This window comes from Eublepharis macularius, chromosome 7 (assembly GCF_028583425.1).
Source record: "Eublepharis macularius isolate TG4126 chromosome 7, MPM_Emac_v1.0, whole genome shotgun sequence".
Taxonomy (NCBI): Eukaryota; Metazoa; Chordata; class Lepidosauria; order Squamata; family Eublepharidae; genus Eublepharis; species Eublepharis macularius.
The window spans coordinates 73,106,744-73,133,861 of record NC_072796.1 but is presented as its reverse complement, the minus strand read 5'-3'; the positions used below and the strand labels follow the sequence as shown (position 1 = coordinate 73,133,861).

General features: G+C 45.4%; 1 protein-coding gene across 1 annotated transcript in view; it reads right to left on the bottom strand.

The window, feature by feature from the left end:
• Window positions 1–27,118, bottom strand: part of COLEC12 (collectin subfamily member 12) — a 162,153-nt gene that overhangs the window by 15,656 nt on the left and 119,379 nt on the right. Inside the window, exon 5 of the mRNA XM_054985963.1 lies at window positions 13,689–14,735. Coding sequence (XP_054841938.1) covers window positions 13,689–14,735 — 1,047 coding nt within the window. The remainder of the gene's footprint in view (window positions 1–13,688; window positions 14,736–27,118) is intronic.

Below are 27,118 nucleotides of genomic sequence, written 5' to 3'. Positions count from 1 at the left end.
ATCATGGCTCATATAACACCTGTCCTCCATCTGCTGCACTGGTTACCGGTTGAGTACCGGGTCCGGTTCAAGGTTTTGATGTTGACCTATAAAGCCCTATGTGGACTGGGCCCAGCATACCTTCGGGACCGCCTCTCCCCATATGTTCCCTGAAGGTCGCTTTGATCAGCCACTAAGCACTTGCTGATGGTCCCTGGCCCCAGGGAGGTCCGCCTGGCCTCTACCAGAGCCAGGGCCTTTTTGGTCCTGGCTCCGACCTGGTGGAACTCTCTGTCTGAGGAAACTAGGGCCCAGCAGGATTTGTTATCTTTCCGCCGGGCCTGCAAGACGGAGATGTTCCACCAGGCATTTGGTGGGGGCTAGGCTGTCCTCTCGCCGACCATACCACTGAAGACCTTCCACCACCCTTGCAGGAAAATGCTGTATTTTAATATTTTATACCAATTTTAATTGTTTTGATATGATGGTTTAATGTTTTTATAATGTTTTTACTGTTTTAAACTGTTGATAAACCACCCTGAGCCCATCTGATGGGGAGGGCGGTCTAGATATGTGATAAAATAATAATAATAATAATAATAATAATAATAATAATAATAATATTGATGTTATACTAGATTGAACGGTGCAATGTATTAGAACTATACACTGAATTTCTTTTCCCCAACCCCTCTACTCTGTATCCCTTATTTCCCAGATATACTTTCTTTCTTGATAGGCATTTGGAGGATAAAGAAGTCAGTTTGGCTGGTCAGATGCTATTTGACTTTATAATGGGTAGGAATTTGGTTATTTTGAATGGGCGTAAAGGGACTAATGATTTGGGGGATTTTACATATTTTACAACTAAAGGAGCTAGTTCAATTGATTATTTTTTAGTTTCTCTGGCCCTGACCTCTAATGTTAGGAAAATTCAAGTTGAAGATTTTATCATTTGCCAATTTCTCTCCAGATTAATATTGTTTATGTTTTACTGCCTTAGGAGAAGGAAATTTTGGTTCCATTGGCAGCTGATTTATTAAGATCAACCTGTTGGTCCCTGTAACGATTTTAAGTGTGTCTGTGTGTCTTCAAATGTTTGGTGTGATACAGATTAAGAGTGGGGGTGAAAGAGAGAGATGAGTGAGTGAGATGACTGGTTGATGACTAAGAGGCCCTTTTCACACTGCTTACCTGCTCCCGGGATGTTGAGAAATATTGTGCAAAAAATGTGGAAGATAGAGTCTTCTCGCAAGAGTTTTGCACGATATCACACAAAACTCTCGTGAGAAGACACTGTCTTCCACGTTTTTTGCGCGATATTTCGCAATGTCCCGGGAGCAGGTAAGCAGTGTGAAAGGGGCCAGAGTGTGGGTGGAGTTTTTAGTTACTGAGTGGAGAGAAAAGATTCAGTCTGGGCAAAGCAGGCAACTTCTGTGGAAGCCTGAGGGGATTCTCATTCTAGTTCAGTCAGGCATCCTGTGTGGAAGCCTGAACAGTTTGTGTCCGTGACAGAACATTCTGTCCAAAGCAGGCAAATTGTGTGTGTGCCTGAGAGGAAATGTATTTTTGAGTGAGAGATTAATTTATCTGAAGCAGGCAAACTGTGTGTGTGCCTGAGAGAGAAAATTTATGAAGATCTGTGTGACTGAGCCTATATGAGGAAACTTTAAGAACGGAGAACTATCTTTGAAACCATCAAGCTTAAGTACTAGAGTGAAACCGATACGTTTCTTGTAAAAATAAATGTTTATTTTTAAATCCCAGGGTATCTGTCATTCCTATATATCCCATTCCTATCCTCAGGGCCACATAGTCCCATGAAGGAGCCTGACACTTGGGCACGTTATTAAAAGGGAAATTTAAATTACTTATTTTGGAATATAATTCCTGGTGGCAGCAATCTGCCCAGTGGGTATAAGAAGAGGGTTAAAGGGAAAATCTAACTGAAAAAGAAAGGGGCTTGTAACAGTCCTCATCAGTGAAAGAAAGAGTAGCTAATATTTTGAACTTTTTTGAGGCTAGGGATCTTTTTTTCCTCATTCCGAAAGTTGAAAGGATCAGATTATCTCCTGGAGTTAAAAGTTCAACTTTTAAAACTGTTGAAACCTGCCTTTGTGGCACAGTCATAGGGCTGCCAGCCTCTAGGTAGTGGCTGGAGATCTCCTGGAATCACAACTGGTCTCCAGGCCACAGAGATTAGTTCATCTGGAGAAAATGGCTACTTTTGGGGGTGGACTCTATGGAATTATGCCGTGCCAAGGTCCTTTCCCTCCCCAAACCCCACTTTCTCTAGGTTTCTCCAGGTTTCACCCCCCAGATCTCCAGGAATTTCCCAACTTGGAGCTGGCAACCCTACACAGTCAAATAAAATTAAATATTGCAGAATAAAAGTTATCATTGTTTTGATAAGGATTTAGACCATTTAAAAAGTTACAACAAAAAATTGTGAAGGAAGAATTGGGATCCAAGATATCTTATGATTCTATTTCAACTTAAATCTAAATATAGGCCTGTAATACTGTCTGAAGGAATTTTGGCACCTGATGCCACCATCGTTTAACTTCAGGAAAGTATTAACTTTTTAAATTTTTGCATAAGTTTGGGAGCAGTATTTCACTAGATTTTTTTGTTGCAGCTGGAACATTCAATAAAAATGCACTAGAGGATGTAAATTTAGAGAAATTGTAAGCATTCGATTTTGAATGCTTAAATGTTTTCATGTTCAAAATATTTTGATGTTTATCATCTTTAGGACCCTAGGCAAGTGGAAAGGTTGTGCAGAACTATTTTAAACAAACAAACCTTAATTCAAGAGAGCAATCTTGAGCACAGAGTCCGGAAAAATCAAGGAATAATCCCTAAATGCTGAAATCAAAGTAATAAATGAGCCTAAATGACTGCAGCCTAAAGACGTAGATAATCTACTTCTTATTACCATTGTAGGGGATAAGTAGATGTCAGTGTAAGGAACAGGCCTACTCAACCTTTAAAATCTTGGTCAGTGTCACTGAACTTTGGTTTGACTGTAAGTTGCTGCGGGCTTGGCTCCCGCCTAGCTGAGAAAAAAAAAAGTGCTGGCCTGTTAATTTCCAACACCTGTGGGCCTCTGCCAGTTCTCAAGTGGAGCGATCTTGAGGAGCCTGGATCTCACCTTCCCTAGCCATTATTCCTTTACCATCATGTGTGAGAGACAATTGCTTCCATGCCTGTTACCAACAAGATGCCTCAACTTGCTTGACATGGAGACAGACTCCTCTACTAAACCAAATGGTGAGAACCTGTCAGAGAAGCTAAGATAGCAAGCTTTTAAGTGTTTTAGTTAGACAGTGGTAACTAGCAATAGTGTTATTTGTTTAATCTTGCCCATTCTCTGAGAGAGCTTTATGCTTTGCAAACACTCTCTGTAACTTGCATTCACTGAACAAAAGAGATTTTATTTTGGCCTGCATCTGGAGTCACTTGTTGCATAAAGGTACAACCTCAGAATGGATCCTGTGACTGAAAAGTGTCACAATTAAAAGGAACATGCAGCTTCCTGCTGCCTTAGGGGTCTGGTGTGGGTATGGGGCAGTGCCCAGAATAGGAGCTTGGGGGTACCTGCTTCCTACAGCCATGGATAGAAGATATACATTTTATTCACATTTCTTTCACTCTTGCTTATTCTGTTCTGTTTATCTATGCAATGTGCACTTTTAATTTACTTATTAAATATATCTTCATTTTAAACGTGGTCATTATGATCTCTATGAACTACATTAAGCTCCATTAGGCCCATGCTAACCAAGATCAGAAAAAGAAAGAGACTAATAGACCCTCAAGTGGTTACAGTGCCCCTGAAGAAATTACTTTTATTTGTTTTGCTTTCAGGAAGAACCTGCAGCCAGTGTGCTTACAAAGCAGGGGTGCCACACTTCCTGGCTCTCTTTGCACATAATATTGAGATAAAGAGCAGGATGGTGAGGTAAGGTCACTCAGCAATGGAAGGATTCCTTTTTAGCACAGGCTGGTTCAATTCCCTTCTCACAAAAGCTTTTCGCTGCCTTCTCTTTCTTCCTCAGCCTAGTTCAGCATGGCTTAGCGACTCCATCCCCAGTTATGGGCCCACCAATGCTCTGCAAATGTTTGAAACATGGAGGCTGTCATGAGAAGAGGAAATCTTCCTTAGAAAACATGCACATATCTGTAAGCTGAACAATAAAAAGTCTTAAATTGCATCCAGGATCAAGAGAGACAAATAGATGCTGACAGATGAGCTGGATACTAAAGGAAGCCCCATTCTCACCATTTGGTCAAGCTGTCCAGGAAGCCAAGAGGATCCATTTTAATGTCTAGTCCTGTAGCCCTAAAACCAGTTATGCAAACTTTGGAGGTGACTGGGGAAACGTTTAGCCTGTCCTCGCAAAGCATGATTGGTTCCAGGGCTTTTTTTCAGCTGTAATGCAGTGGAACGGAGTTCTGGCACCTCTTGAAAATGGTCACATGGCCGGTGGCCCCACCCCCTGATCCCCAGACAAAGAGGAGTTTAGATCACCCTCCGTGTCACTGGAGCAGAGGGAAATCTAAACTCCCCTCTGTCTGGAGATCAGGGGGCAGAGGCACTGGCCATGTGACCATTTTCGCCAAGGGTGATATAAACTTTATTTATATCCAGCTGACCCAAAGTGACATCATTGTGTGGTCCTGGGAGCGTGCATGCACTTTGTGCATGTGCATGCAGTACCAGGGGCACCACCTCCCACCAGGAGTTGCCCCCTGTGCTGGCAACCCACTGAGTTCCACCACCTCTTTTCCCAGAAAAAAAGCCCTGATTGGTTCCAAAAAGGCACTCTTGGGCTGCAGAAAAAACTATTGGTATTTTGACATATCGAGCACTGTTCTGATTATTTCCCATCTCTCTGTGTTTGTTTATGTTAGCATTTATGCTTAGTTATTAAAAATCAATTCTCTTTAAAATCTTTTGGTGTGAGCTGATTGCTTTCAAATCTCACTCACATTGCCTAAGATGCTTTTATCATGTGAAGCACCAGAATCCCTCCAAACAAAGGAGTAGCAGCACTGCTAAGGAAATAGAGGTGTCTTCTCATATATCTTGACTCTTACACCCTCTCACTCAAACTTCTAGTGTACCAGTGCATTAGAGGGAGGAAAGGTGGGAAATGAAGAGTACCCTGGTGGTTGGTGACAGATTATGAAAAGTTAACTTTCTAGACTTGGGACGTTTCCACACGTCTTACCTTTTGCCGGCACATCGCAGAGGACAGCGTCTTCTCGTGTGGAATCGGGCGAGGAAGATGCTGTTATCGCGTGAAATTGCACAAGAAGATGCTGTTTTCTGCGATAACAGCATCTTCCTGGCATGATTTCATGCGCGAAGACGTTGTCTTCTGAGATGTGCTGGCAAAAGGTAAGATGTGTGGAAACGGCCCTGGGTGAGGTGGGAAGAAAAGGGTTTATTTTGTGAGGTTAGAAAAAACCATAAGCCATAGGGGTACCATACCCCTGGTGGGGGCGGGAGATCCCCTGCCCCCACCCCTCACACCCCACCCCCACTTACCTGGCTAGTGGGGGGGCATGCACCTTCTGTGCATGCTCCCCTGCAGCGCTGCACACTCCTGTGTGCAGCAGCTGCCTGGATCAGCCCAGTGTGGGTGCACTCCAAGGGGGGGCACCACATGATGACGTCACTTCTCGGAAGTGACGTCATCACGCTTGCGGGAGCGCGTATGCACTTTGCGCGTACACCCCCCCCCCCAGAAAGGTGAGTACCAGGCCCTAATCCCCCCCCCCCGCCGGGAGGTTTAGGGGGCCTGGCAACCCTAATAAGCCAACCCTTCTCTATCACTCTTGGCCAACTCTGGCAAAGGAGTAAAGTGGGGAATGACAGGGCGGTTTATGACACAGCCCCTCACTGCTGAAGTCATAACTCACAGTGATTCCGCACACGTTAGATAATGCACTTCCAATCCTCTTTATAGATCATTTGGAATGGATTTTTTCATGTGTGGAACAAAAAATCCACCTCAAACGATTGATAAAGTGCATTGAAAGTGCATTATCCAACGTGTGCGGAATCACTCTCAGTTTAATCTTTCTATCATGTGACTGTGATGCCACACTTTTTTGCAGTTCAGTGAGTCCCATGTAGCTACCCAGAGGTTAAAGTTGGGCCTTGATTCAAGAAAAGTAGGGGAAAATTATTTAAAGGTGTCTCTTCTTACTTGTGAAACTGTGCAGGGATGAATGGGTTTTCTCTTGTCCCCGTGCAGCCATGATCTGAATCAAGTCCTGCGTGGCTATAACTCTGCTTAAAATGATTTTGGAAGATACAGCTTGCAGATATCACAGTGTCTTATCTGTTTTGCCCTTGAAATACTGGATTTTGAAAAAATGAAAAGCAGCCAAAATTATGTCCCTAGCTATCTGGAATCTTTACTACATAGCTATCTCAGAAAGTGTTCTTTGATGTACAAAGGAAAAGCTAAACCCTAGCTAGTATAAAACATAGTTGTATCCATCTGTTGTTATTTATCCTAAAACTGAATGGTATTTTATATATTTTTTTCATTTTCCCTTTAGCAGGGATTGGGTGTCTGATGGCCCACATACCTTTTAAGATTTTTGTTTATAAGTTTATAAAAAGGTCTTCCTCTTCTATTAAAGATTTTAGAAACCCCGTTGTTCTCTTTGTATCAGCCCCTGAGAATTCCCTTTATCATCTGCTCAGTTTGCACAGCCTGTGCCTCTCAATATTTCTCTGTATAACCATGTGTCTAATTTTGTAATTTATATTTATACACCCATACACACATATATGGCATCTTACATCTGATGAAGTGGGCTCCAGGTGAAGCTTAATGCCTACAGAAGCAAAATTTCATTTACAGAAGGCTAAGTATCAGATGTTCCTCCAATACAGTAATAGTAATAGTAATAGTAATAGTAATAGTAATAGTAATAGTAATAGTAATAGTAATAGTAATAGTAATAGTAATAGTAATAGTAATAAAAAAGGTAAAGGTAGTCCCCTGTGCAAGCACCGAGTCATTACTGACCCATGGGGGGACATCGCATCATGACATTTTCCTGGCAGACTTTTTATGGGGTGGTTTGCCATTGTCTTCCCCAGTCATCTACACTTTACCCCCAGGAAACTGGGCACTCATTTTACCAACCTCGGAAGGATGGAAGGCTGAGTCAACCTTGAGCTGGCTACCTGAACCTGGCTTCCACCAGGATTGAACTCAGGTCGTGAGCAGAGCTTGGGCTGCAGTACTGCTGCTTACCACTCTGCGCCTGTCATTTGGACAATACTTAAAATATAATTAAATCACTTCTAATTATTGGGAGGAAGGTAATTCTGACTTTAGGTTTCAGTCTTCATACATACTTTAACTAATTCTAAATCAAATTTATTTTAAAACCACAAACACAAAATGTGTGTTAAAATATAATTAAGCTAGAGTATTTTTTGCTTTGATATAAACTGGAACCAAGGCATTTACCTAAAACATTCACTATTCCACATTAGGGGTGTGCTACAAGAAAAAAGTTCATTATAACTTCAGATTCAGGATGGGGGCAGGTTTACCATATTTGCTGATTTTTATGTAGGACATTACTGATTTGGGATTCAAATATGGGCTTTTATGCATGGGTTTTTTGTCAGTTCTGGCCACATACAGCTTCAGTTTATCAGCTGATTTCCACACTCATTTTTTGCCTTTAGTTTTCACTTTATTTCTTTTCTTCTTCCCTCATTTTTCCCTTAGTTCTTTCAAGACCTCTTTTACTCTGATTTTTTAAAAAGCAGATTCTTCTGAGTCGAATTTGTCCCTTGTGCAGAATGTTTCTTTTGGTTTTGTTTGTCCTGCCCACTTCTACCCACTTCCCACCCACTTTCAAATGATGGGTTGATCATCCTAGTCAAACCACTCCTCCTTCCCTCCCACTCCTAGTTTCACTTTCAATATTTTTATTGATTGTCAGTTTCATAACTGTCGGTTGAACTTTCTAGCCCCTTCCATTATATCACTGAAATGGAAAGGGCTAGGGAATTTTTAAAAAATGAAAGCTGGGGACTCGGAAAACCTCCTGCATCTATTATTACAATGTTAGGTTGTTGTAACATTATGAAATTTACAATTTTTTAAATCGCAAAAGTCCTGTGGGGGGAGTCTTAAGCATGAACTAAAAACTTAAAAAGGGAGGGGCGCTATGATACCACTGATGAGGCCACTGATGACGACAGCACCCTTGCTGGAAAATCACGATTATTTAGGGCACACAAGGAAGAAAATAAACCAACACAACTGTAAAAATACCGAGGGAGGGCAGACATGTGGAAGAACTATGCCCTAATTGATTTCAGTGCTTGTAGATCAACTGCTAAGAAAGTCAGGAATAAGTTGAACATGTAAGGAAGCCTTCTGGGTAGTTTTTTGAATTCCAGTATTTCATGACCATTATTTTCAATAGGGAATGTATTTGAGTGTCTGGGGCAGCTGTTTATAAAGATAATGGCACAAAGTTTGCACAGAACGTAGCTCTCTCTCTAATGTTAAGAATCCCTAATTATCAAGCAGAATGAACAAAGGGGTTCGATTTTACAGAACCTTGAAATAGGTGCCTCTCAGCATAGGCTCACTTTTCTCTATTGACTGTTATGGGGGTGAAATGGAGGTCGAGAAGCAGCCTATCAGGAGTGTGTGAGGCAGCCACCAGTATTTAAAACAAAAAACATTGCTTTCATTTTATTTTCCTACTCTTACAGCCGCTGGCTGACAACATTTTTTTTTACCTTTCTGCTGAAAACTCTGCATTTGCCACCTTTCCTTGTTGTGGTCTGTTGTTTATTTCCTTCCACAAAGCGAGGAAGTATTTTGCAGAAAACCTCCCTGTCCTGTCCTATCCTGCAGCTCTGCCATGATTCCCTTGGGGAATCCCTTGGGGGATTTGGGGAGAGCTGAAGTGGCTTTTTTTCAACCAAATGACACCAAAACTGCAGTGGTGTTAGTGCTGCTCGTTGATTAAACTGTGGATTGCACAGTGTGAGTCAGTCAGTAGAGTCAATTTCAAAGACATTTCAAAAAACATGTAGAAGGGTATATACATGCAAATTTGCCAAGATTTAAAACCAGCAGAAATTCACTACAGTTGAAGAAATGCTGAAATAGAGCATAAGCAATTCTTAGACTGACATAGTTCCATAGGAACTACCCAGGAAGATTATATTTACAGCAACAGTGGTGAAGTCTATAGTCACTTCCTGTCCTTTTACAGATGCATCTCTTTGAGACCGCTTCCTTATATTACAGCCCTCCTATCTTGAGTAAAAAGCCCTCTTGCATAATTCTGTTTTGCATAGTTTGCAGAAAGCCAGGAAAGTGGAAGATTTCCTGATCTCTTCAGGTAGGCCATACCATAAGGTAAGGGCCACCACAGAGAATACACATGTATAGGCAGCTGTTGATTTTGCCCATGTACAAGGTAGTGCCTGCAGAAGGCCTTGTTCAGATGAGCGAAGCTGCAGGGACGGAAAATAGGGAAAAGGTGTTTATGTAGGTATGCTAGACCAAGGCCATGAAGAGCGTTGTATGTGATAGCTAATACCTTGAATTTGTTGGAAATTGCAATGTCTGGTGTACTGCAGCAGCAAGAAGGGAAGGAAAGCCTTCTATGCAGGGGGCAGCAAGGATCATTTAGTTAAGACAGTGAGAGCAGCATCTCTCTTGTTTCCTGGGGGTCATTTCCTTGTCTTGTCTCCTATTGGGCTAAACAGGGCAATATCCTGCTTCTTCTCTCTCCTGCTTTATCACTCTTCTACAAGACGTAGTCAGATAGCAAGGACCCTATCTCTATCTCTCTTCTTCATTCTCAAGTATGTATTTCTTAAACAAACTTTTTAGCCTCTTTAATCAGCACAGTGTAACTTCTCTGCTCTGCTTGCACTCTGCCAACAGAATTGAGCCCGGTAGCTTATAGGTAGGCAGTGGAGTGACTGCAGAATGGGAGTACCATTCATGCTCCTCCTATCAGCAATAGCCAAGCTGCAGCATTCTGCACCAACTGGAGTCTCCAAGTTAACTTAGAGGGAGACCTATGTACATTTAATTACAGTAGGCAAGTCTCTATGTTACCATGGCATGGATCCAGGTGGCCAGATCAGCCATATCAAGGCCATCTTTGTGGAAAACATTTTTTGCGGCTGCCTTAACTTGCTTTCTAGTAACACTGGATCTAGTATAACCCATAGGCTCTTAACTGAGTCTGCATGGGTCAGTTGAACCCAATGAAAAGTGGGGAATACAATGTCCTTCAAGATCTCTGCCTTCCCAACCAGCATCACTTTTGTCTCACCTGGGTTCCATTTCAATTTGTTTACTTGCAGTTATTTATCCACAGCCATTAGGCAGCGACTCAAAATCTCCTGTGTCCCACAGTGATTTGGATAGTGAAATACAGAGTTGGGTGTCATTTGCATATTGATGGCATTCAACTCCATAGCTATGAATTAGTTCACCTAAAGGCTTTACACAGAGACTGAATAACATGGAAGATGATACTGCACTTTGTGGAACCCTGCAAGATCATTCCCACTCTGCAGATAGTTGGCCTCCTGCAGCAGCTCTTTTGAGTCCGTTCCATGAGAAACGATTTAAACTAGGCCAAGACACATCTCTTGATACCCACTTCTACCTCCAAATGCCTCAATAGGATGGCATGGTCTAATGTATTGAAGACTGCAGATAGATCCAGGAGGAGTAACGAAGAAGCATGGCCTTTGTCTACATTCAGGTGGAGATCATCAACTAAAGCCACCGAAGCCATCCCTGTCCCATATCCTGGTCTGAATCCAGACTGAAAAGGATCCAAAGCTCCAGAGTTATCCTAGAATATCTGGAGCTGGTCAGCTACTATTCTCTCTATCACTTTATCCAAAAAGGGCAGATTAGACACTGGGTGGTAATTGGCCACATCATCTTTTTCTAGTGATGGTTTTTAAGTAGGCAGATAACCGCCTGTTTGAGTGGCCAAGCAAAGATGCCCTGAGTTAGTGACTGATTTAGGATAGCCCTCAAGTTCTCATTTATGATTTTAACAGCCAAGATGGTGAAAGATCCAAGGAAGAAGTAGTGGCCTTCACAGATGCCAGGAAGGAGCCTGTCAATATCCATTGTTGTAACTGGTTCAAAGTACTCCATATGTGAACCAGACCGTGTATTAAGCTTTCTTCCACCTTGCCTATATTACAGCTGTCATCCAGATCAGAGCATATCCATGCTATTTTATTTGCAAAAGTCTTTGCAAAGGCGTCACAGCTAATTGTCTGTTCTTGAGACTGTAACAATTCAGATTTAGGAAAAGATGTCGAGAGATCTTGAACAATTTGGATGGTCATGAACTAGCTAATGAAATGGTTGGTGAGAAAAAACACATTTCTTTGCCGCTCTCATCACTGCTTCATAGGTGTTCCTAAAAATCGCTGCTAAAAAGTGTGGCAAAGTACCAGGAAGTCAGAGCTTCTGGCTGATTGCTTTGTCTTCCCTGTGCTCTTAGCAGCTGCAGTGCAGAACTGCACTAAAAGTAAAATAAATGAAAATGCATTTGCTGAATGCAGTTTCACAGGCCTGGAGCTGACTTAGGCCTCCTGAATTTTGTACTTGCAGTCCCCCCTCTCAGTGGCCCTGATCAAAATACATTACAAATAGTCTATACCTCATTTTGTGTTTTGTCCCCATTCTTACTTTGAACATATACACACCTGGACGTATAACTTTTCTTAAGGACCATCGTCTCTCATATGAATCTACCCACCATCTCCAGTCATCTTCAGAGGCCCTGCTTTCAGTGCCCCTGCCAAATGAGGCAAAATGAGTGGCACCTAATGAAATACTAACTTTTGTACAATGTCCTTTATCCATGCTTAGACAAATACCCTTTAGTCCTCCAAAGAGTGACTTTTACCCAGTTGTTCCTTCTCCACTTTGCTTTATTTTTCATTAAAACAATGCAGATTTTATTATTCACCCTTTTCCAGCATTTTTTTTTATCATAGAATCATAGAGTTGGAAGGGGCCATACAGACCATCTAGTCCAACCCCCTGCCCTGTGCAGGATCAGCCTAAAGCATCTCTGACAAGTATTCATCCAGCCTCTTCTTGAAAACTGCCAGTGAGGGGGAGCTCACCACCTCCCTAGGCAGCTGATCCCACTTTTGAACTACTCTGACCGTGAAATAGTTTTTTCCTAATATCCAGCCGGTACCTTTGTGCATGTAACTTAAGCCCATTGCTTCGGGTCCTACCCTCTGCTGCCAACTGGAACAGCTCCTTGCCCTCCTCCAAATTACAGCCTTTCAAACCAATTTCATTTGGTTCTTTTAACAACAATAACAACAATGTGCTTATATACTGCTTTTTGGACAGATCAATGCCACACTCAGAGCAGTGAACAAAGATTAGAGTCCCATCACTCTTTACCACTACACCAGAGATGTAGTGGCTTTAGAGATCTGGCTTCAGAGATCTGACAAGATCGGGCTATACCATCCCTCTAAGGAGTTACTTGTACTGTCTGTACCCAGCTAGCCAAGTCATCCGAAGTGGCGATATGAAAGACACATAGTAATAATGATATGGTTTAAAAAACAACAGGTAATCAGATGGTTGATTTCAGCTGAGAACTGGAGCTGAACAAGCATACATAATAAGATTACAACAGGATCAGATGCAGAAGATTAATCTGTCAAGCTTGTTCTAAGGAAAATTAGTCTTATACAGGGTGGAGGAAAGGAGATAGAACAAAGCTATTTTCCTGTTTTGGCACAACTGATCTCCTGTCTATGACTGTACTGCCTTCCATCTGGATCAGCACCAACTGGCATGGGGATAATCCATGGTTTGTACTAAAGAATCCTTCATCTGAAACTTTGTGTGCATTCTACATAGGGTTGACCTTGAAGACTTTCAGGAAGCTAGTTGGTAAAGAATGCTGCCGCCAGAATGCTGATTGGAGTGGATCATTGGGACCATATCACTCTAGTCTTATTCCATCTACACTGGCTCCCAATTTGCTTCTGGGCAAATTGGGCAAGATGCTGGTATTGCCCTTTAAAGCCCATGGGCATACCGTAAGGGCCACCTTCTCCCATATGCACCTACCCATTCACCTAGGCATCTTCAGAGGTCCTGCACTGGATGCTCCTGCCATCTAAAGCTAGACATGTGGTAATCAAAGAAATGGCCTTCTCAGTTGAACTTCTCAGGGAGATTTGTCTGTCTCCCTCTATTCTGCCAATGGGTGAAGACTTTTTTTGTTTTGTTTGGTGTTACTGCACTAATTCTTATTAGCCGTCCTCTGTGTGTTTTAATGTATTTATGTGTTTATATCTATTATGTGTTCATATTAGGTTTTATTTAATTGTTTTAAATAATTTATATATATATTTGTATTTTAAATGCTTTTAAATGTGTGAACGATTTTAAATGTTTTAATGCTAGGGACCCAGAAATGGTCAGAAAGGCAACAGATAAATGTTAAACAAACAAACAAATCTGGAGGAACACTTAGTAGCCACATTGTAGTTTTAGAGTCCCCCCCTTAAATTCTGCATTTTATTAATTCTGTAGGATGAAACAATCAAAGCACACTGAATCACTCTTGGCAGTACCTGAATCCCATGACAAAACATTAAAGGTACTTCTTACCTTGCAGAATTGTGAAATTTTTAATAAGCTGGCCGTGCTTGGAATCCACCAGCTTCATTTCTTCCATTATTATCGATAAATTGGATACTTCAGTATCTAATCTTGTCCTCATCACATCCTGCTGCATCTTGATGCTAGTTGCATCCAGACGAATATCTGCTAATGTGTTGTTCATAAAAGTCAGCTCATCTGTGTGTTTACTAAGAGTTTCTGTGCATGTTATCCTGACCTCATTGAGGTTGCTAGTTAATGTCCTCAGATGATGGGCAGTATAACTAATATTGCTAATGATGTTGACAATATCAGTCTCAAAGTTCTGAAATCGTTCTTCTTGCTGGTTAAATTTAGCAGATGTTCCATTTTCATACTTTTTATGGCGTTCCTGGAGATCCTTCAAACCTTGATCATTGGCTTGTGCAATAGTAGTGATGTTGTCCATCTGCCCACTAAATGAGCTAAGCTGACTACTCATATCCTCAAGTGTATCATTATTAGCTTTGGCCAAGGCTGAGTTGTTGGCTGCTAATGTCTGCAAATTCTGTACTTTCTCTTTAAGCCAGTCTGTGTCCTTCCGTGCTTGGAGAGCAACCTGCTGAAGGTTTTGAAAGTCACTTTTGATTCTTTGGATGGCTTGACTTGAATCATCCACAGATCTCTGCAAAGCACTGATAAGATCTCTTTGCTGGACTTGGGTCTGGTTCAGATTGTTTAGATTCATGATGACGACACTATGTGAATGTATTTGACTTTGCAAATTTGTCTGAATGTTATTCTTATCTTGCTGGAGCTCATTGATATAGCCATTGTAGATCTGGAGAGTTTTGTTGACATTGAGGATCATGAAGGAGTTGCTATCCAAAACACCTTTCATTTGGGTCTGCCTGTTATCTAACACACTTCCAGACTCCTGTAATTTTTCCAGTGTATCTTTGTTCTTTGCAGTTTTCTCTGAAATCTCATGAAGTTGCTGACGGAGGGCAAGGATATCAGCTTTGAAGCTTGAAAGTTCTGTACTGGTGTTTTGGGCTTTCTCATCTGTTTGATAATCTGAAAAAATTAGGAAAAATAAGTTCTGTTTACTGTTTAGAGCAGGAACTCTTAGGTAATCCCATCACTTAACTGGTGAGACACACTAGAGGATGTTTTGGCACATGACCACCTGTTTTAATTCCTGTGGAACAGAATGACATTATGGTGCAAAACATGTGAGTACTAATATAATCTGATAGATCATTTCTGTATAAAACAAAAGGTACAACCCAGAGAAAGGCATGATTAAGCACGAGTGATTTCACAAGAACCAAAGCATGTAATAGATTAAGATAAACCAAAATAACACAACGTTGGTCTTAATAAAAAGTACACGGCTTTTGCTTTTTTGGACATTGCTATGGATTGCCACAGCTACCTGCTTTTTTGCTTTTTAAAAATTTACCACAGTTTCTAATCTTCAATGGATTACATATTAATGAAAAATGCAAAGTTACTTAACAATAAGTCACCTAGTCAGTACTGTTATTCTGACTGAGAGCCACTCTTTAAAGCCTCAGGCACTGGTAGCCTGAGATAGCCCAGCTATCTGAAGCTGCCAACCACTGGGTGTCTATTCAGTTTAGATACTGTGCTCAGTAGGCAACCAGTTATATAGTGGCCCTTTCTGCACTGTCATTTTTCAGTGGTTCATATTCCATTCTGCTTCCCATAATCTCTAGAGTTCTGCACGTGCAAGGGAGTCATGGGACCAGGATCGAATTTTGTCTTTCTGCCAAGTTTTCCCTCTGCAGATATACTGTGACTTTTTTTGGTGGTGCTTCCGAGTCACCACTGTTGCATCCAGAGCCGGTGCCAGGCTTTTTTGCGCCCTAGGCAAGGCTAACTACTTGTGCCCCCCCCCCCGCCACTGTTAACCAATTTTCAAAAACAGATGAATTATAGGAAAAATGTAAAGCACAAAATTTGAAATTGCTAATTTTTTTAAAAAATTGTGAGAATAATACAACAGTCTTTGATTTTCTTTCTCAAATACAAATCAGTTTTAGCACACATATCACAAACCATCCTTAAACATAAAAGGCAAGCCATGTTGCCAACAATTCACTTCTTATCCCCGTGCAAGTGCAGTACGCGGGGATAAGAAGTGAGTCAGAGCAAAACGGTTTGCCTCCTTGACACCTCCTCGGGGCCTCCCGAGGCCCAAAAAGGCCCAGTGCAGCTGTGGGAAGGTCCAGGGCCACAGCACCAGGCCTTCTTGCTGCCTCAGGGCTTTTGGAGGCCCAGGAAGGACCAGCGTGGCAGTGGGAAGACATTACAACACGGTCCTGGGCCTTCCCACTGCCTTGGGGCCTGGTGAGGCCCAGCGGTAGAGAGGGGCATGAACAGGGGAAAAAATGAACATGATGTTCGTTGCCATCCATGACCAGGGACTCACGAACAACCGTGAACATGGCCCTGTTCACAAACATGTTCATGATTGGCTGTTCATGGGGGACAGCAGGCTCTCCTCCAGCCATCATCCAAGTCAAGATCCCTACTGCACCACTCCCAGAAACCTGACCTGAGCAGGCACCAGGAAAGGTACCAATAATAAATAATAGCTTGGCCCCAGAGCCTGGCAGCAGCCCTGGAACTTGAAGGGGTAGATCCCTATCACACCACTCCCAGTAACCTTACCTGAGCAGGCAGCAGGAAAGGTACCTACCAATAATAAATAATCACTTGGCCCAGAGCCTGGCAGCAGCCCTGGAACTTGAAAGAGTAGATCCTGATCCCACCACACACAAAGAAAATTCAAGCTCCAATGCACTCTATCAAAATGCCAACAGCAACTGTCTCTCTCCCTCTCCACTGTCTGCAAAGTCAGAGCTGGGAGCCCCCTCTCCCTCCTGCTCTTTGCTTCCTTGTTGTAACAAATTTGGAGCTCCACACTTGAAAGGAAGACCTGCCTATCAAGCTAAATTGGGCTTAGATTGGGTTTTCCAGGGCAACAGCAGGAGTTCAGACAGAGTTCAGACAATCCTTGCCTAAGTTGCCAAGGGAATTTATTGCAGGTGCCAGACTGTCTGGCTTGATGAACAGCAAGACGAACAGCAAGGAACGAGGCTTGCAACGACCACCTGTTCATTTAGAATGGGGCCTCACGAACAACTTGTTTGCAAACAGCAGATTGGGCTGTTCGTGGCTTTTTTTGGTTCATATTGCTGTTCGTGCCCATCTCTATCCAGTGGTCCATTCCGGCATGGGGCTGTCCAGCCCACTGCAGCATGGCGCTGCCCAGTCCATTGCGGTGTGGGGCTGCCCAGACCAGTGTCCCACTGTATTGTGGAGCAACCCAGCCTAGTGGCATACTGCGGTGCAGGCTGGCCCAGCCCAGCTCGCTGTGACGCGGGGCTGCCTGGCTCACTGTGACAAGGGGCTGCCAGGCCCAGCAGCCCACTGAGGCATAGGGCTGCCTGGCCCATTGGGGCATGGGGCTGCCCAGTTTGGCCATCCTCTGTGCTGTGGGGCGGCCCAGCCCGGTGGCCCGCTGCAGTGTGGGGCGGCTCAACCCAGCGCCTGCTGCTAGAGCCTGTTGTATGATGTCACAATGGGCTCTGGTGCTAGTTTTGAATAATCCTGTGAATTGTGATGTTAAAATTTAAGTCGCTTGAATGTTTCTGTTTCAAGAACATCAAAATCTCATTTTGCGTGCCTTTTCCTTTGCAAATTTTATTACCAATTTCTTCAGATCAAGTGCTGATACTTGGGCATGTTCAATTGATACAGCTGCCAAACCAACTAGTCCCTTTTGCAGCATTGTTGAATGTATTTACGTTTTTATAAGTCTGAGGTTTGAGAAACTGCATTCACCACTTGCCACTGACACTGGAAGTGTGAGAAGGATCCTTAGAGCAACGGAAACGATAAGTACACTATCCAGGAGTTTTTGTTGCAAAATGAAGAAAAGTACTCCTTGTGGTGACATAGACTTTGGAAGACTTCGAACTATTGCTATAAGTTCACAGCACAGATCTCCAGCATCAATATCTTTGTTTCCATTGTTCATCAGTGATTTTTCCAAATTCTTGCAGGCCTTAAGTATGTCTTCAGTAAATTTTTTGTTGATACTGTATATATCTTACAGGAACCCAAATAGGGAATTATATTGTTGTAGCCAGGAGTCATTTCGTAGAAAAAGAGCTGGAGGAACTTAGCATAACTCATTAGCATAACTCATTAGCATGTGCCATGCCCCTTGACATCACCTGAAGTGTGTCACTATTATAACTGATTTGCATATGCCACACACCCCTGAATCACCTATCCTGGCTGTTTTGGACCCAATCTTGGCCATTCAGGGCTGAAATTGGGCCCAAAATGGCAAAAAGGGGCTGAAAATGGCCGAAAAGGGGTACAAAATGGTCAGGATCAGGCAGCTGCTGAGTGGGAGAGTGATCCACCACCTGTCAGAGGCCCAATCCAGACTGTTTTGGCCCCAATCCAGGCTGAAATGGGCCCCAAATGGGCCCGTGTGACCTCTTTGGGGAACTGCCGGAACTGCATTCCTATGCATTCCCCCTCAAAATGAGCCCTGGTTGTAGCTGTTGGAATCTCTCTTCAACAAGTTGTATGGCCATGTCTAAGACAGCATAACAGAAACCTACTTTGAATTTCTGCTTTGGATCTTGTTTTGCCTCTTCTTGGGCCTCATACTCAAACTGCTGTTTCTGTTTCCTTTTTCTAACTTGTTCTGTCTGGTAGTATTGTGGTAGTAGTTTGGTAGTATTCCAAGCTCCTTTGCAATCTCAGTAGGATCTATCAAAAGTTATTGAAAATCCACATCACACCTGATTGTCTGCTGAGAGGACTATTCCTCCTACCCTGTTGGGGGATGCTCAATAGGTTTTTCTCCCCTACTCCTACCCTGTTTGCTGACTATAACCCCAGGAGGCAGACCACAGTAGCTGGTGCCAATGGGACTTTTGCAAATGATAGGGGGTGCAGAGAAAACTTTGATAAGACATTATAGTTAATTATATTCTATAGCACTGTTGCAGTATTTATTTTAAAATAAAAATATAAATTGTTAGATGCTTTTAAAAAAGAAACTAAACTGTATAAAACTGTGCCTCTTGGGTCAGCTCTGCTCCCCTCTGAGGTCTGAACCCTAGGCAGCTGCCTAGTTGGCCTAATGGTAGCACTGGCCCTGGTTGTGCCATATGTATATACAGAACTCTTACTCCCTTTCTACTTCTCCTCTCCCCCCTTTTCCTTTCCCCAGGAGCCAATTGATTGGCTACCTGCAGGTAACCACTGGGGGTGTGCAATTCGGCTATCATATAATCGAAAAAATACCAAAACAAACCTGTTTCAGTTTGTTTCGGCATTACCGAAACTTTTCTTGATTACCGAAACATTTTGGTAATACCAAAACAGCGATTACTGAAACGTTTCGGTATGTTTCGGTAATCGTTTCGGTAAGCGAGAATTGCCATTTTGATTTTGCTAGCCGTTTGCATTGCAAGCATCTAGCAAAATCCTGCAGGAAGCTACAGCTACAGCTTCCTGCAGGCTCTTTGAAGAGGGGAGGGGGGAGAAGGGGGGAGTGACTCACTACCTTCTTTCACCCCTCACCCCTCTTGCAAAGGAGGGAATCCTTTTGCTTTGCAAATGCAAGGTGCTTGATTGCTTGCTAGCATTGCACTTTGCATTTGAAAAACAATGGAAGCAAGCAGATTCCCACCAAAATTCCCAGGTAGGGGAGGGAGAGCAGGAAGGAGTGATAGAGTAGGAGTGTGTGGGGGGGGTTAAGGCAAGGGAGGGGGACTTAGGAGTGACCAATCCCACTGCTACATCCTTCTTCCAGCCAATAGATTCAAATCTTTGGCAGAAGCTGCATCAGGGGATTTAAATTTGTGGCAGGACTGGGTCAGCCTCTGTTGCTGCTGAGAGAGGAGAGAGACTGCTTCTTTGCTGCCTGCCTTCATGGACTTCTGGACTGCACCTGGTGGACATCTGCCTGGACTTCTGCCTGTGGAGGATCAACTGTGCTGGACATTCAGCAGGAGAGGAGGACTGGTAGGATATTTTTATTTCTTTAGGGGAATGATAGGAGGAAGGGAAGGCACAGATTTTGTTTAAATTAATTGATGCTGGGCCAATTTGCTGGCCTGGCCTCTGCTAAAAAATGTTTCAGTTTAGTCTTGTTTTCTTATGGCTTGGCTTGGGTTACTTTTTCAGGTTGAGAAAGAGGATAATTTTTGGGGGTGGGGGCGTTTCAACACTGCTTGCTTGAATGTTTCCTGCCTTTTTAATCTCTGGCCTGACTCTTCACTGTGCTGCCTTTGGCCCACAGGCCTGCTCTGCAGGGTGGGCCTTCGTTTTTCCCATGGCTTGGCTTACTATTTCTGCTTGAGAAACAGGATGATTATTTGCTTGAATGTTTCCTGCCTTTTAAATCTCTGGCCTGGCTCTTCACTGTGCTGCCTTGGCCCACAGGCCTGCTCTGCAGGGTGGGCCTTCGTTGTTCCCATGGCTTGGCTTACTATTTCTGCTTGAGAAACAGGATTATTCGCTTGATTTAGTGTTTCCTGCCTTTTAAATCTCTGGCCTGGCTCTTCACTGTGCTGCCTTTGGCCCACAGGCCTGCTCTGCAGGGTGGGCCTTCGTTTTTCCCATGGCTTGGCTTACTATTTCTGCTTCAGAAACAGGATGATTGTTTGCTTGAATGTTTCCTGCCTTTCAATTCTCTGGCCTGACTCTGCACAGTGGCTTTGGCCCTGTGGGCCTGGCAAGGCCAAAACCAGGCCAGGATCTACACTGCATGGTAGGCCTCGCTTTTCTTATGGCTTGGATTACTGCTCCCTGTTTCATCTTTCTGGGCAAGCAGTGGAACGAAACTGTCTGGGAGCTTGCTCACTGGGGGGGTGGGGAGATAACTGCTTGCATGTCTCCTGACTTTTAACTCTCTGGCCTGGTTTTCCACAGTGGCTTTATGCCTGTCCAGGCCCAAAACAGATCTGGGCCTTGACTTTTAGGGGTTGTGCAGTTTGTGACTCTCTGTTAACATCCCACCTTTCTTAACAGCCTCGAGGAGGAGAGGAGGACTAGCTGCACACCTGTCTGCCTGAACATCGCTGGACTGCAGGACTGGTAAGTGAGTCTGTGGGTTTACATTTGAGTGGGCATAGGGTGGGTTTTTGCTAGCTTGGGAGGGGGGAGGCACATTTTCAGAACACTGCATCCACACCCCACAAAGACACACCACAGAAAATTTTTTTCCTGTTAAATAGTGTCTTAGGAAGGCAGGCCAGTTTGTAGGCGTTCAGTGGCTAATTGCCCTCAACTTAATCGATAGGGAACCAAGCGTAGCTTGTTTAAAACAGTAAATAGGGATCAGTAGGACAAGCAGTAGTTAGAGTTAGGTTATATTTGATTTCTATTCATATATATATACATATTGGTATAGCTGTTAATAGGCTTCCCGTTAGTGCCCCCATAACTAGGGTTCCACTGCCCAACTCTGGCACCCGTGGTGGAGCCAGGACAGCCCAGGCATACTAGTCTTGTAAGTGTCTAAGGCTTTCACTTGTTACTGGGGTTTAGGGCCAGCTCAATTCCGGAGGAATTCAGCTGTTTGGCAGGCTCAGGTCCCCCAACATAAATAGGGTTGTTTAAAAAGACATTACATTGACCATCTCCAAGACAAGTTACAGAGCCACAAGAAGAACAGATTTAGAAGTAGGTAGATAGGTCTTGAAAACAAAGTTCACCTTTGTTTTCCCTTGATTACGGAATAGTCAGAGCGGCTTCCGCGAGGGGAAAGCATGGCAGAAAGGAAAGCAGAGAGGGGCCTGGGGGGAAAGGCCAGAGATAAATCTAGATGGGAGGAGGGGAGGGAGAGGGGGACTGCTGCAGCAGCCCCCCCATCTGAGCAGAGGAGGCCCTCCCCTGCACTGCTGCCATTCACCAGCCTGGCTTCTGGTGACAGGAAGAGGGTTCGCAAGGCTCTCTTTCCTGAGGCAGCTGCTGGAGGGCCACCCCCAACCCAGGTGTCTCAGGCAGGGGCTGGCACTGGGCAGGGGCCTGCTGCTGAGGCTCCTCCTCCTCCAGTGGTTGCGAGCCAGCTGCTGGAGGAGGGGCAGCATGTGGTGTCTCCTGGGATGAGCGCGGGACACATGACTTTCCCTGCACTCCCGCTCACCCCAGGAACCCGGAGGATGTTGGAGGAACTGCCCGTGAGACCCCCTGTGGGGCAGTCCACCCCAGTTTCCTCTGAGGCCAGCAGCAGGCCTCTCGCGGCTGTGCAGGAGGAGAGGGTGCAGGAGGAAGAGGAAGAGACTGTGGTGGAAGAGCCCACATCTCTGCCCCTTCAGCCTCGTCCATCCCCGACTGCCCGGCCAAGAGTGGGACACGGTGTGTCCGGCCAGAGTACCTCACAGAAGGTGTCTCAGGGTGGGCCTGTGAGCGCTTCTCCTGTGAAGCATGGGCAGCCCTTCACCTCCGAACTCTGGAATCACTTCCAGAGAACGGAGGACCCCCGAGTTGTCCAGTGCCTGCATTGTAGGCAGCGTGTCAGCCGTGGCAGAGATGTGAACCATCTCTCCACGTCTGGGATGAGGACCCACATGAAGAGGCACCACCAGGTGGTGCTTCTTTGGGGGGAGAGTTCAAGTGGCACACAGTTCAAGTGGCGCACAGCCGCCAGCTAGCCAGAAGGAGGCAGGCTCCTCTGGTGCTCTCCCCCCAAGGGTTCCTGTAGGGCAGGGACGCCAAGCCTCTCTGCCGGAGATGCTTGGTAAGCAGGGCCCTAGTGTGCCCAGAGAGGGGATTCAGAGGGCGAGCCGGCGCCTCACGCACCACATCATCAATATGGTAGCTGTGGATGGAAGACCGTTCTCCATAGTGGAAGACTTCGGCTTCTCAGGGCTACTCCACGATTTCTTTCCCTGGTACGCTGTCCCTGCTCGCACGACGTTGAGCAGATCAGTGTTGCCCTCGTTTTACAGGGCTGCCAGGGACCGTGTGAAGGCACAGCTGTCCCGGGTTGCCGGGAGAACTGTGCACTTCACATCCGACATCTGGACCTGCCCAAGTGTGCAGCAAGCGTACCTGTTGCTTACTGCTCACTGGTGGGAACCTGAGGCGGTTCTGGGGGTGGGGGAGGTGCCTACAGCTAGCCAGGGAAGGATGGGAGACTACCGGGCTGGCTACTGCAAGGCCTTGCTTCACGCCGAGGTTATCGACGTGTCACACACGGCGGAGAACATCGCTGCCACCCTGAGGAGACAGTTGGAGGAGTGGATAGGCCAGGGACCCACCACCGTGGGATGCATGGTGACAGACGGTGGCAGCAACATGAGGGCAGCAGCGGATCTAGTGAGCCAAGAGCACATTTACTGTGAGGCCCACAAGCTTCACCTAGTGGTGAGAGATGCACTTGGGGCGGGCTCCTCGAAGGAACCCCATGATCCCCGGACTCGTGACTTCCAGTTACTGCTCCAGAAATGTCGGAGGCTCACGAGTCACTTCTCGTGCAGCGTGACAGCCACTCACGAAGTGTGCCAGAAGCAGTTCAGGACAGGCATGCCGGAGCACGCGCTGATCGCTGACATCAGCACTCGCTGAAACTCCACCTGTGCCATGCTTGAGCGCTTGGTGGAGCAGCAGGCCGCACTCCACGCGTGGCTCTCCGAGAGCCACGGTGCGAGTCAGGTGGGTGAGTTCAGCCAGGAGGATTGGCTAACCATCACCCAGACAGTGGAGGTCCTGAAGCCCTTCAAGGACTTCACTGTGACGGTCTCATAAGACACGGCGACCCTGGGTCTGGTCATTCCCCTGGTGCACACGCTCCAGAGGAATCTGGCCACCCTTGTAGACCCAGACGCGCCTCGTGCTGACCTCATTCCAGCAGTGCGCGCACTGGTGAGAAGGCTGCAGCGTGGCATAGTTTCCAGGCTAACTCCTCTCACTCAGAATGAGTCATACATGTTGGCGACCATGTGTGACCCACGCATTAAGGGCACTTTCGCCGAGCGGGACAGGAACCTCACCCAAGCCAGAGACGCCCTCTGCTCTTGGGTGAGGCGCAGGCAGGCCACGAGGGGACACCTGTCGACAGGGGGGACGCAAGAGGGGCCCTGCTGTGTGGGTCCCTCTCACGCCCCCTCTGAGCTGCCCCCCCCCATGGCCACCACCGGAGAGCCGATGGAGATGGAAATGCTCCGGTGGGCCCTCGGCCCCTCTGGGATCGTGAGGAACGGGAGAGAGGATTCGGTGGAGGCAGTGGTCAGGGACTACCTTTCGGAGCTCTGCGAGTTGCTCTCCACCGATCTGCTCAGCTACTGGGCCAAGAAGGAGTTGGTCTGGCCGGACCTCTCCCTCAAGGCGCAGCGGCTGCTCTCATGCCTTCTGACAAGCATGGAGAGCGAGAGCGTCTTTTCTCATGCGGGCAACATTGTCAGCCCACATTGCTCTTGCCTTCTCCCATGGAGAGTCGAGCAGTTGACCTTCCTGAAGGTCAACTCTCCCCTCTTTGATTTCTCAGGACTGGACTTCCAGAGTGACTGAGGTGAGCCCGACTTTTGGCCTGCGAGTCCAGTCCTTTGGAATTGCGCTCTCCCCTGCGTAAAACTCTGTAGACGCAGTTAAAACTGGCCAGCAGAAGGAGGGTGGTTAGGTACCAGTGGCAAAGGGAATCCACCCTGCAATTTGAACACCCCCCGCCCAAAGGGAATTTAAAACATCTCCTAGTACTGTGAAAGACCCTGTGGGACCAAATTTATTCTGAAAAATAATGCCCCAGAAACGTTGATTGCCGCTGGAGGGAGAAATAGGTTAAGATTGAGATAGGGACTGCTTAGGTAGGGAATGGGATGCTGATGTGCAGTGTAAAAATGTTAAATGCTGTTTGAATGTTTTAAATGTTTTTTCAAAGTTAAAATGTTAAAAAAAAGAAAAAAAAGTTGAAATGTTACTGTTGGGTTTGCTTGCTGGGTTTGGGGGACAGTTGGGGCAGAGTTGGGGATGGGCACCAGCTGATGATGATGTCTCACAGTTGTTTTGAGGTAAATGCTGAGGCTGGTGTGGGGGAGGGGGGAACCTCTGCAACACTGCTCCGTAAATGCCACTGTGTAGTGCCCGTGGTAGTGCCTGGTCCAGGTTTGTGTTGCTGAACTGAAAGTATGGCTGCAGGAAATGACAATGGTTCTGCTGGACCTTGTTGCAATGGTTTTCCCCTATTAAGTTTGGTTTTGGAGGGATGGGAGATGGCCTCACGCGCCAAGAATTAAAGCGATTTTGGGAAAAAAATTGTCTGTGTGTGGTTTTTTTTATTCTGTCCTTGTTTTCTGCAGTGGAGGATGTGTTATCTAGAGGGGTTAAGCAAATAAGCTGTTTTTTTCAGGTATTGTGTTGTGCCTACTTGATGTCAACTGAGTTGTGTTATTTTCTGGCTAGGATAATGCTGGCATGCCTGTTGGTCTGCCCTACTACTGTGCTACCTAAATCTTTTCAATAAATAAAGTGTTTTTGAAAGGAATTGTATTTTTGGTGAGTCTATGATCTGAAGTGAGTTGTGTTACTTTTGTCTGGTGAAATGCTTTCATGCCCTTTTGTGCCCTCCCACTGTGTAACCCACATCTTTCCCATAAATAAAGTGTTTATAGTGGTTATTGTGTTTTTGGTGATTGTCTGATATGGAGTTGTGTTATTTTTGTGTAATGAGCTGCTATCATGCCCTTTTGTGCCCTACAGCTGTGTAAATCAAAGCTGTTCAAGAAATAAAGTGTTTTTGAAAGGTCTTGTGGTTTTGGTGATGCTCTGATTTGAAGTTAGTTGTTTTAAATCTGTCTAGAATTCTGTCTAGAATGCTTTTTTCATGCCCTGTTGTGCCCTCCTACTGTGTAACCTAAAGCAGCTTCAGAAATTAAGTGTTTATAAAAGTGTTTTTTTTAAAAAAGATTCTTTGATGTGAAGTGAATTGTGTTATCCTTTTGTGTGGGGCACTGTTAATGTGATGTACCATGATGCTTTGCTCAATTGTACTTTGCAAGTGAGAAAATAAATTGTTTAAAACTTGATTCAGTGTGTGTTCGTGGTTCATTCTTTTTTGTGAGGTTGGCTTCCAGAACAATGGGGCAGGCTGGCCAGCCATCTCTGTAGGTGGTGGGGGTGTCAGGGGGAGAGTGTCTGTGTATCAGGTGCTCTTTCACAAGGACAAGCTGGCACTCAGAAGTGTGCCCACCATTGTGGCACCCTTGGGCTGTGCAGAATTGCCCTGGGAAAGAGAGTTTAAAAGTTCCCAGCATAGGGAACAAAGGGGGACGGCTGGCCAGGTTATGATGGGTGTGGGGTTGCTGGAGGTGGATTTGGGTCTGTGAGGGGCTAATGTGGGGATTTGGGTCTGTGTGTGGCTGCTGGGGAGGAATTGGGTATGTGTGGGGCTGTAGGGGGTGGATTTTGGGGGCTGAGAGGACCTACTTTGGGAGGCCATAAAATGACCCCCCAAGTGGGAGCAGGTTGAGACTTGGTGGGGGGTGGGAGGAAAGGTGGGAGAAGGGCCCCTGAGGGTTGGGGGCTTTTTGCATGCAAAATGCCACCCCTAGCAAGACAAGCCTCTGTTATTTCCCACCTTGGAAATAGTGGAGAAAGGGGTGGGGAAGAGCACCTACTTTGGGAGGCCATAAAATGCCCCCCCAGGTGGGAGCAGGTTGAGCCTTGGTGGGGGGTGGGAGGAAAGGTAGGAGAAGGGCCCCTGAGGGTTGGGGGCATTTTGCATACAAAATGTGACCCCTAGCAAGGCAAGCCTCTGTTATTTCCCACCTTGGAAATAGCGGAGAAAGGAGTGGGGAAGAGCACCTACTTTGGGAGGCCATAAAATGCCCCCCCCCAGGTGGGAGCAGGCTGTGCCTTGGTGGAGGGTGGGAGGACAGGTGGGAGGAGGTTCCCTGAGGGTTGGGGGCATTTTGCATGCAAAATGCCACCCCCAGCCACACAAGCCTCTTCATTTTTTGCCCATAGGAATTAATGGCGATCAGCAGCAGCAAGCAAATAATAGGGAATAAGGGAGATCAGCAGCAGCAAGCAAAAAGCTTCCCATGCTAGGCGAGGATAGGGGCACCTTGTTTGGGGGGCCATAACATGGCCCCCCAAAGTCCAATCTTTCTGAAACTTGGGGGGTAGTTAGAGGATAGTTAGGAAAAGGCCTCCACCAAGTTTGGCTTGATTCGGTGGGAAAATGCCTCCCCCAGGCTTCCGGGAAGCCTGGGGAGGGTTTTCCCATTGAAATCTATTACCGAAACAAGCCGGAATATCGAAACGATTACCGATTCACGATTACCGAAACGGTTTCTTGTTTCAGTAATAACTGAAACAGGAATACTGAATCGGTCTGGGTTTGCACACCCCTAGTAACCACTCCTAACCCTCCTCTTCTCTCCATTTTCATTTTCTGC